Here is a 12,201-nt window from a genome sequence, read left to right on the forward strand (position 1 = left end):
CATCCCATGCTGCCTTTTGAAACCTTCTATTCAACTCTTTAGTATCTTGAATTCTTCCCTGTGCTTTGGCTTCTCTGCGCTCCAGTGCAATTTTCAGACTCTCTTCTGACATCCATTTTGGTCTTCGCTTCCTCTTCTGTCTTTGCAATGACCGTTTGCACTCTTCCTGGATCATACCCTTGATATCCTCCCACAACTCATCTGGTCTTCACTCATTAGTGTTCACGGCCTCAAACTTGTTCCTGAGATGGTTCTGAAATTCAGTTGGGATAGACTCAAAGTCATTTTGGTTGCCTTGGATAAGTTTGGGAGAGGGGACCATAATAAAGTGAGATTCCTATAGGGCTATCGTGTAGACAAGAGACAACCTGAAGGATTTTAGGAAAGGCAAATTTTCCCAAAAAGGACTCTCAGTAGAGTGAGTGGCTCACAATGTAGATGAATATTTTAACCTGGCAATTAATCAATAACATCATACAGATAAGAATTACCAACAACTAATACAAACACAATAAGAACAGCCTAACATTTATCAAGAAAAACTTCACACGTCATGAAAGCAGCAGCCAGCTTCAAACACTTTGAAAGAACACATTAAGCCTTCTCCAAAATGAGCAGAGACTATTGTAGACCCAATGAATACCTCAGAGTCAAGAAGGCAAAAGATATAGGTGGGTATGGAGATAAATAGCTACAGAAGAAAGTAAAAATAAAAAACAATGAAATCCAAAAAGGGAATATCCTAGTGGTAAAGAACTAGAAGAAATATTTTAATACAAAGGAATGTAAAGAAGGTGCAATGATGGAAGAAACAATGGATGCCATTAAGAAAGCAAAAACTCTAAAAGACAGGGAGCTAAAATAAATATATTGATGAGGAAGAACTTACAAAACTATAAAAAAAAACACAAAATATGGGCTAAAGAATTAAACTATAGATAAAGAGGTAAAAGAAATTTAAAAAATCATCACAAGATAGAAACGGTACTTCCAAAACAGTACTGGAAATAACAGAAACACATGAAAACATAAACCAGAATATTAAGACAAAAGTGGCAGATGTGTCCAACACTCCGTCTGAAGGGACAAAAAAGTAGAACAGAACAGATAGAGCAGAGAGTCAGTGGGATGAAAGGCAAGAACCTCAATGGATACACAACAGAAGAAAAATCATAGATGAGACATAAAGAAAAATAAACATTAATATCATGTGAGATCCTATCAAAAGAAACAACATACATGACTGGTATTCCAGAATACAGAAGAGACAGGGCAATCATTGAGAAAGTTCTGGAAGAGATACCAAAAGAAACCCTCCAAGACATTTTGAAGAACTAGGAAATCCACATTCAAGAAGCTCAGCAAACACCAAATAGACTAGAATCAAAAAGAAAAACATCAAGACATATGATAGTCAAATTCACCAAAATAAAAGTTAAGGACAGAATACTAAAATCAGCATGGGAAAAACAGTCACCTACAAAGGAAATGCAAGTTCCTTGTTTTTTAATGCAGCATAGTATTCCATTGTGTGACTACACCACGGCTTCTCTATCCATTGATTTGTTGATGGGCACCTAGGTTGTTTCCAACTCTCTGCTATTATGAACAAGTTGGCAATAAACATGGGCGTGCATATATCTGCTTGGGTGGCAGTTCCAGTTTCTTTAGGGTATGTATATTCCCAGTAGTAGAATTGCTGGGTCAAATGGTATTTCTATTTCTAACTTTTTGAGAAAGCGTCACACTGCCTTCCAACGTGGTTGCACCATTTTACACTCCCACCAACAGTGAATACAGGTTCCAATTTCTCCACAACGTCACCAGCATTTGTTGTTTGCTGTTCTGTTAAATTTTGCTATTCTGACTGGGGTGAGATGATATCTCATGGTTGTTTGGATTTGCATTTCTTTTAGAGCTAGAAATTTTGAACCTTTCTTCATGTTCACCATCTGAATGTTTTCTTTAGTGAAATGTCTGTTCATATCCTGTGTCCATTTTGCAACTGGGTTGTTTATCTTGTTGTGGTGCTCGAGTCTTTTATAAATTCTAAATATAAGTCCTTTCTGACATGTCATTACCAAATATTTTTTCCAGTCTGTGGCTTCCCTCTTTACCCTGTTGGAGAAGTTTTTGGATATGCATAGGGATTTGATTCTTAGAAGGTCCCATACATGTATTTTCTCCTGGTTGTAGGTTTTTCAGGATGCTTGGAAGACTGTCAATGTCGTGGATTAGGGATACTAAAGTTCTTCCAAGCTTTTATCTAAGGAAATTTATAGGTTTATAGTCCTTGTCTTTGATCCACTTTAAGTTGGTTTTTGGGTATTGAGTGAAGTGTGGCTCTTTCTTGAGTTTTCTGCAGTTTTCCAATTTTGCCAACACCATTTGTTAAAAAGGCTGACATTTCCCCACTTAACTGATTTCCCCTCCTTATCAAAAATCAGTTGTCCATAGGTTCAATAAAAACTTTTAAGAAAAGTTCTTCACACATAGACACCAACGATAAGTGGATGGACCGTAGTAACCAGAAATAACAACAAACCCACAAAATACTAAAATGATAAAACCTAGCCTGCCAATAATCACACATAATGTGAATGAATGGAGCAGGGAAGCAATGCATGGTTTGGGAATTGGGAAGGGAATGCCTCAAGGATGTACCTGTTCCATCTACATGCTGAACAAATTATCCAAGAAGCTGGATTCTAGGAAGAGGGATGTGACATCATGATTGGAGGGAGGTTCACAATAACCTGAATTATGCAGACGATACAATTTTACTTGCTGGAAGTGAGGAAGAATTAAAGCACTTGTTGGAGAAGATCAAGGAATCAAAGATTCTTACCACTGGATCAATAGGAAGTGTCATAATAGATGGAGAGTAGACTGAAACTGTCAACAGCTTCATTCTGCTTGGATCCACAATTAACACCTTTGTTACAAGCAGTCAGGAAATAAGGAGATGCACTGTACTGGGAAAATATGCAGTTATGGGCCTTTCCCAATTATTGAGGAGTAGTTACGTCAGTTTGAGGACTAAGATGCATCTGGTTCGGGCCATAGTCTTTCGAATTACTAGCTATGAATCTGAGAACTGGACAATGAATAAGGATGACAGAAAAATGAATTGATGCCTTTGAGCTGTGATGCTGAAGAAAAGCACTGAACATCCCATGGACGGTCAAGAGAACAAATAGATATGTCTTGGAGAGGTCCAGCTGAGTGCTCTTTGGAGGTAAGAACAATGAGCTTTCGCCTCACATTCTTTGGACATATTTCTAGGAGGTTCCTTGGAGAGGGACATGATGTTGGGAGAAGTGGAGAGTCGGCGATGGAAAGGAAGACTTTCAACCAGGTGGAATGACACAGTGACTGCTGTAATGGGCTCTTGTACGTCAGGAAGTGTGAGGATGGCGCAGGCAGGATTAGGTTCCGATCTTTTGTTCTCTGGGTCACTATGAATCATACTTGACTCAATGGCACCTAACAACAACACCACAATGTGAATGGACTAAATGCACCAATCAAGAGAAAATGAGCAGCAGAATGGAATTTTTTTTTAAAAAAAAAATCCCATCAATATGTTGTCTACAAGAGACACACCTAAGAAATTAAGAAAACGACAGACTCAAAATCAAAGGCTGGGGAAAAAATATACCAAGCAAATGGCATCCACAAAAGAGCAGGAGTGGCAATACTAATTTCTGATAAAATACAGATTTCAGAATGAAACAATCATAAAAGATAAGGAAGGACATTACATAATGATTAAAGGCACAGTAGATCAAGAAGACATAATCTTGGTCAACATCTATGCACCTAATGACAGACCTGCAAATTATATAAAAAATGGTTAACAGAATGTAAGAAAGAAATAGCATCACAATAGTGGTGTAAGACATTAACATACCACTCTCGCCAAAGGATAGGTCAACTCAAAAGAAACTTAACAAAGATGCAGAAAATTTAAATTATACATTCAGCCAATTCAACCTTGTGGTTGTTTTCAAGGTACTGTATCCAACTAAAACTCAATTCACTTTATCCTCAAGTGCATAGTACATTTCCCAAAATTAGCCAAATATTAGGGAATGAACCAAGTCTCGAAAAATTCAAAAATACTGAAATAAAGTATCTTCTCAGACGACAATGCCATAAAACTAGAAATTAGTAACAAGAGAATAAAACTTCTAAAACCACCCATGTGGAAGCAGTCTGCTAAAACATATTGAGGTATAGAAGAAATAAAGAATAAAATAACAAAATTCCTCAAAACAAATGATAATGAAAATACAATGTACCAAAACCTCTGGAATGCAACTAAGGCAGTCATCAGGAGGCAGTTTATAGACATAGGTAAACACACAAAAATATGGAGAAAGAAGCCAAATTAATGATCTAACTCAAAAGCTACATTAAATAGAAAAAGAACAGCAATCTAATACCAAAGCCTCTAGAGGAAAGTAAATTATAACAACAAGAGCTGAAATCAATGAGACAGAAAACAGAAAAACAACTGAAACCATTAACAAAACCAGGAGCTTATTTATTGAAAGTGTCAATAAAATTGACAAACCATTGGCAAATATAACAAAAGAAAATAGAAGACACAAATAACTTGATTAAGAAATTATAGAGTTAACATCACAACAGAACCAGAGAAAAGTAAATCTATAATATTAGAATATGCTGAAGATTATTCAGAAACAAATGACACAGTACATTGACAGATAATTACAAACTGGGTTTAGAAGAGGCCATGGCACCAGAGACATTATCACCAATGTCAGATGGATCTTGGTAGAAAGCAGAGTACTAGAGGGACATTTATCTCTGTTTAATTTTCTATGCTAAGGCATTTGACTGTATAGATTACAAAATAATAGTGGTTAACCTTGAGGAGAATGGGAATCCCAGAACACTTTATTGTGCTCATGTGAAACCTATTCTTGGACCAAGAATCAGTTCTAAGAACAGAGCAAGGAAACACTGCATGGTTCAAAATCAGAAAAGGAGTGCATCAGAGATGCATCCTATCCGATACCTTTTCAATCTGTATGCAGTACAGATCATTCGGGAAGCAGGTCTTTATGAGGAGGAGTGTGGCATCAATATTGGAGGAAGACTTAGCAACAACCTACAAAATGCAGATGACGCTTGCTGCAGAATGTCAAGGACTACAGCCTTCAGTATGGACTGAAACTCAACATCAAGAAGACAAAGATTCTCACCACTGGGCCAACTGGCAGCACCATGATAGATGGAGAAGAAATTGAGGTTGTTAGCAATTAACAGCTTGCTTCAAATCACAATCAACACTCTTAGCACCAGCAGTCAGGAAATCAAAAGATGAATTACATTGGGAAAACCTGCTGTCATGGACCTCTCCAGAGTGCTGAAGAACAACAATGTCAGTCTAGAGACAAAGGTATGCCTAATCTAGGCCATGGTCTTCCCAATTATTTGTTATGCTACAGAGAGCTGGACAGTGACTTAGGATGACAGAAGAAGAATAGATGCCTTCGAGTTGTGGTGCTGGAGAAGAGCCTTGAACATACTATGGACTGCCAAGAAAACAAATTAGTCAGTCCTAGAGAAGGTGACACAAAGTCTCTCCTTGGACAATAGGATTGTGATTCTCCACCTCACATACTTTGGGCATCTGGCCAGGAGAGACTGGTCTTTGACATCATGCTCAGAAGGGTGGACGAACAGCGCAGGAGAGGAAATCAGATGGATTGATACAGTAACTGGGGCAATGGAGGTTGGTATGTCGGAGTTAGTAAGACTGGCTCAGGACAGGGAAGAGTTCAGGGCTGCTATACATAGGGTCGCTATATGTCACAGGTGATTCAACAGCACATAACAACAAAAACATACTCTATTGGTTTTTTTTTTATTTAAGCCTCATGTTTAGAATCAACAAGATCTCAAGGAGGGCCTTTGTATTTAAAAGTTGGTTGTTATTATATTTTGGAGGAACATTCTTCTAAGGGTACAGCACTCTTCTGTCAGTATACTGTACTGAGGTAACATGGGGTTGCTGTGATGCTGAACCTTGTGCCAATGGGGTGTCAAATGGCATAACTGTTAACCCATGGTGGACAGTGTTTGGTGGAGCTCCCAGTTTAAGACAGGTTTGGAAGCAGGAGTGGCATCCACTTCCTAAATAGCATGCCTCTGGAAACTCTGTGAACTTTGATAAATGGTGATGGTTGTGGAAGTGCTTCAGGCCTTTTGTTCACTATGAGTCGTGCTCAATTCGATGGCAATCAGCAACTGTTGTGAATATACCCCAAGGAAATCAGAACTGAGGCACAAACAGAGATTGTACACCTATATTCATAGTACCTTATTCATCACTGTAAGAACATGGAAACAACCCAAATGTCCAACCACAATTGAATGGATTGAGAAATCGCACTCAGGAGAAACGATTTCCAAAAATACTGCATAACTTTGGAAAGACTGGAGAGCATTATACTGAGTGAACTCACTTTCATAAGGACAAATACTGCATAAGGCCATTATTGTAAAAATAAAAAGATAAATAGGAAAATATAAATGGGATAAAAAGAGGGAAGGGTGGGAATAGCAGAGTGAGGATGGGTGGGGACAAAAGCACACCTTGGTGGATGGAAGAAGTGGTAACTGAAATGGGAACGATCTGGTGGGGGCCCGAAAAGAAAGGGTAATAGTGAGCAAAGTCCAATGGTGATTAATCATATAAAACATAATGAATGGGAATCATTGTATGAAACACAACGTAAATGAAGAATACTGTGAAACAAAATGTATATGAACTTTGTAAGTAAATCTATATAAAGTATTTTTTAAAGCATGAATAATACTTATAATACGTCAAGTGAGACAAAGAAAGGCGTCTCTGTGAAAAATCAGGTGTCATATAGCCAAGGAGATGAAAGAAAGTGCTCAGGAGGTAGCATATATCTCAGGGACTTGAGGATTACCACAAGGCAAAGAATGAAGTAGATTAAAAATTATGATGGGAGATGAGTTGTATGGAACACAGAGAAGACACTGGAAATGTACCAAGTGAGCTGGCCTCAAATGTCAAGGACATCAGTCTCAGTCATCAACTGGTAAGCATGGAGGCATGAACACCTGCATCCTGGTCTGGCAGGAATGCACTTCTGAGGAAGTCAGAAGGGCTTTTGGGAACATCCTGTAGCTTTAGGAAGAGAAGGTGTGGCCTGGCTGGGGAGGCCTCAGAGAGAGCTGCTGGTCAGAGGCTATCCTAGGTAGTGTGAAGGCAGTAAGCCAAGAATACTCCTAATAAAGGTAAAAACAAATTCCCTTTCCATCCCCACCTCCCAGTTCTCTTTGGAAAAAAAAATTCATCATTGTCAAATTCCCCACCTCCATCCCTGTCCACTTTACTATGCAGCTCTTAGATTCTTGATTGACAGTCCCATCAGAGGATTTAGGACCTCTGATGTTATTTGACCATTATTCTACTGTATCTTAAAAGAATACTAAAGGAAGCTCAATAGATTGAAAGCAAATTGCTAATTAAAAATTACAAGAAAAAGTAAATGCACTAGTAACCATGATTGTTTCATTATAAAAGACAAAATAAGGCATCAATACCCTAGTGGCTCAATGGTGGGGAAAAATTACTGAAAAAACAATTAGAAGAATTGTAAACAAGTTTCTTTAGTTTTTTAGTTCTTACCTATACTCTGATAATGCCATCGAAAGAAAATGCGTTCAGGTAGAAACTGTAGTATTTTCTATAAAAAAAAAAAAAAAAAACAACAACAAGATAAAATGAAAAAATAACAAATGGGATTTCACAATTTCAATACACATATATGTGCATTAACTTCTTGGTGGCCTAATGGGGTAAGGCCTAATGCTAACAACAGGTGGTAGTTCAAATCCATCAGCTACTCTGTGGGAGAGAGATGGGCAATAATCTTTTATGTCATATACAGGTTCTGAAAACTTGCCAGAGGGTCAACAATGAGACGGATATGGCATAAGAGCAATGAGTTAAGTTGTATTTCACAGAAGGGGAAAATAAAGGTTTTATAATAGCATAAGTTACATGGTTTATCCTGTATTACACACAATAATAACTTAAATTTTCTAAATGTTTTAACAAATTAACGCGATTTTCCCCAAAAGACAACAGTGTGCACACATACATACTCACACAAACCCAAACCAAGAAAATTATCATTTTATCTTAATGAAACCATAAATTCATTATTGTTGAGATGATTCAGAATCACAGAAATGCTCAAAGAGATTTCCAAGGTTGTAAGAGTTTCTAAGAAGAGACTGTCCACCCATCTCCAGTGGAGGAGCAACATCTCTCCACATTCCCACTAGAGCTCCTCAATCAAATCATGTTATTGTTAGGTGCCACTGAATCCACTGAGATTCTACAAACCCTGGGACCCTATAAACAATAGAGCTGAACCTTGCCCTATCTTGCACCAACCCAGAAATTTCTTTAATGATCGAGCCCATTGCTGTAGCAGTCACTGTGTCGATCCATTTTGTTGTGGGTCTTTCCCTCTAGCTTTCTCAGTTATGATGTCTTTTTCCCATACACTAGACTTTCTTGACAACATGCCCAAAGTACTGAAAACCAATTATTGCTACTAAAGAGCCTCTTGGTTGTACTTTCTGCAAGACAGACTTCTTTGTTCTTTTGGCAATCCACGGGATATTCACTACTCTTCTCCAATACTACAATTTAAAGGCATCAATTTCCCCCCTCTTATTCCTGCTTCCCCCTTTCCAAGACCCTTCTGCAGGTTCAATTCTCTGGCCTTCGTAGAAAACTTCATTCCTCTTCCTTCCAAACACTCTCTTTTCTTTCAAAAGATCAGGGGAAGGGTTCTTCCCACAGCCACCTCCTTGCTCTCTAATTACAACACGCAGGTACAAAACTACGAGTCCCAGCAGTCGGTGAAGCAGCATCATCTTTAAAAACTTGGATTTTGGCGAGAAGCCTGCTAGGACAGACGAGGGAGGGCCAAGCCAGGGTTCTTCATGCAGGTACAAAACTACAAGTCCCAGCAGTCGGGAGGGAAGTACCATCATCAAAAATCTGGATTTTGGTGGGAAGCCTGCAAGGACACACGATGGAGGGCTGGGCCAAGGTTCTTCCCACAGTCGCCCCCATCCTCTCTACCTACAACATACAGGTACAACACTACAAGTCCCAGCAGTTGGTGGGGCAGCACCATCCTTAAAAAAACTGGATTTTAGTGGGAAGCCTGTGAGGACAGATGAGGGAGAACCGAGCCAGGGTTCTTCCCACAGCCTCCCCCATCCTCTCTACCTACAGCATGCAGGTACAAAACTACAAGTCCCAGCAGTTAGTGGGGCAGTGCTATATTTAAAAAAAAAAAAAAAAACACCTGGATTTTGGCAGGAAGCCTGCAAGGCCAGATGAGGAAGGGCCTGGCCAGAGGTCTTCTAGGGACAGGAAGACAAGTATACATACACCAAATCTATAAGATTTATCAACCTCCCCTGAAAAACTCATGTATCAGAAAGGATTAAGTTACTTTGGGAAACAAACTGTTGTCTGGCCTGACCACATGGAGCCCCCTAACTCAAATAACAGGGATATCCTGGGCATCTCCAAAGAGGTGGGAAGCCATTTCAGAAAGGGAACAACAGACTTCGTCTTTCATTATTTAGGTCCCCCGTACCCTTCCTTGCATGTATCAGTGTGTGCTTCTCCCCTCCCCACTCACGCAAGCATACGAGTGTGCACGCACCCTACATGCATCTGCTCATGTTCCTGCACAATCTACTCCTGGAGAAGTGATGTCAAATCAAAAACCAGCTACCACCCTCAGACATGAAGAACTCTACCACATCAATGTCCCGAAAGAAGCAAGGTACTTCATTTGCCCCACAAACACAAAGCAAGGTATCACCCCCCCCAAAAAAGACACAATAGCAATAGATTTCCTGAAACCAGAAAGTCTGATGGAATTTTCTGACTCAGAATTTAAAACAACAATGACTAAATATTTTCAAATGGATGAAAAACAAATTTGATGAATTACAGGACACTGAAAGCAAAAATCAGGGGGAGCTTAAAAAAAAAGTCCAAAACAATGCAGATAACACAAACGAGGCATTGGAGACACTGAAAAAACAAGAAACCATGATCCAAAATATGAGGTTTAAGGTTTCTGATGCTGTCAACATGATAGAGGGACACAGAGTTGAAGAGATAGAACACAGACTCAGTGAAATAGAAGACAGAATTGTCACTACAGATCTGATTGAACGAAAAGCAGAATCAAAAAAGAAGCAAACAGAAGAAAACCTAAGAATAATGTGGGATACCATCAAAAGAAATAATATTCACATCATCGGAATCCCAGAAAAGAAATGAACAATTAAAGGCACTGAAAAAGTTGTGGAAGAATTATGAGAGGAAAACTTTCCAGGCATAATGAAGAATGAAAAGCTGACCGAACACCATATAGAAAGAATAGAACCTAAAAGAAAAACACCAAGGCACATCATTCTCAAATTTGCCAGAACCAAAGATATGGAGGGAATTCTGAAAGCAGGAAAAGAGAAACAAACAGTAACCTATAAGGAAGAAGACATAAGACTAAGTGCCAATTTCTCAGCAGAAACCAAGTGAGCAAAAAAGACAACGGAACAGCATATATCAAACACTCAAAGAACACAACTGTCAGTCAAGAATAATGTACCCAGCAAAATTGTCCATCGAATATGAAGGAGAGATCAAGGTATTCTCAGAAATACAGAAATTAAGGAAGTTCATAAAAACAAGACCAGCCTTAGAGGAAACACTAAGAGATGTCCTTCATAAAGAGATGGCACAGAAAACAGAATGGACTAAAATAACCAGCAACAATTCCAAAAAGAATTTAACAAAATTATAGCGATAAAACCTTACTTTTCAATAATCACATTGAATGGTTTAAATGCACCACTGAAGAGAAAGAGAGTAGCAGATTGGATTAAAAAAAAATCCAACATTATGTTGCCTACAAGACATACATATGAAAAATGAAGATAAAGAAAGACTAAAAATAAAAGGATGGTAAAAAATATGGCAAGCAAATGGCAATGAAAAAAAAAAGGCAGGAGTAGCGATATGAGTATCTGAAAAAATAAATTTCAATGCAGAAACCACCACAAAGGACACAGAAGGCCACTACATAATACTCAAAGGGTCAATAGAACAAGAGGATAAAACAATATTGAATATCTATGCAACAAATGAAAGACCTGCAAAATATATAAAACAAACATCAACAAAGCTGAAAAAGGAAATAGACAACACTGCTATAGTACTAGGAGACTTCGATACACCCCTCTGAAGAAAAAACAGAACTACCAGAAAGAATCTCAACAAAGACATTGAAGAATTAAACCACACAATAAACCAACTCGACCTCATAGATATTTATAAGCTAATACACCCCCCAAACAAACAGTCTACCTTCTTTTACAATGTGCATGGAACATTCTCCAGAATAGATCACATTCTAGGTCATAAGGCAAGCATCAACAAATTAAAAAACATAAAAATTATACAAAGTATCTTCTCAGACCACAACGCCACAAAACTAGAAATTATTAACAAGATAAAGGGGGGAAAACCATAAATTTGGAAGTTAAACAACAACTTGCTTAAACATGCCTGGGTACTAGAAGAAATAAAAAATGAAATTAAAAAGTGTCTTGAAGCAAATGACAATGAAAACATAGTTTACCAAAATCTCTGGGAAACAGCTACAACAGTAATCAGGGGTCAATTTATAGCAACAAGCGAACACATCAAATAACAGGAAAAATTAACCATTGACTCTCTAACCCAACATCTCCAGCAAATTGGAAAAAAGAAAAAAACAAACAGGAAGAAAACCCGACACCCTCTAAAAAAACGGAAATAATGAAAATTAGAGCAGAAATAAATGAAATAGAAAACTGAAACACAATTGAAACTATCAACAAAACTAGAAGTCAGTTCATTGAAAATGTCATTAAAATCAACAAACCATTAGCAAAACTCACAAAAGAAGCAGACACAAATAATCCAAATAAGAGATGAATCAGGCAACATTACAACAGAACCAACTAAAATAAAAAAAACCTAACATTAGACTATTATGAAAAACTATACTCAAACAAATATGAAAACCTAGAGGAAATGGACAA

General features: G+C 38.1%; 1 protein-coding gene across 1 annotated transcript in view; it reads right to left on the reverse strand.

Annotated features, from left to right (window-relative positions):
• RALGAPA2 (Ral GTPase activating protein, alpha subunit 2 (catalytic)) overlaps positions 1–12,201 on the reverse strand; it is a 757,941-nt gene that overhangs the window by 584,571 nt on the left and 161,169 nt on the right. Inside the window, exon 4 of the mRNA XM_006895663.1 lies at positions 7,700–7,757. Coding sequence (XP_006895725.1) covers positions 7,700–7,757 — 58 coding nt within the window. The remainder of the gene's footprint in view (positions 1–7,699; positions 7,758–12,201) is intronic.

Source organism: Elephantulus edwardii, unplaced genomic scaffold, assembly GCF_000299155.1.
Source record: "Elephantulus edwardii isolate Elephantulus edwardi_28Jun2011 unplaced genomic scaffold, EleEdw1.0 scaffold00172, whole genome shotgun sequence".
NCBI lineage: Eukaryota > Metazoa > Chordata > Mammalia > Macroscelidea > Macroscelididae > Elephantulus > Elephantulus edwardii.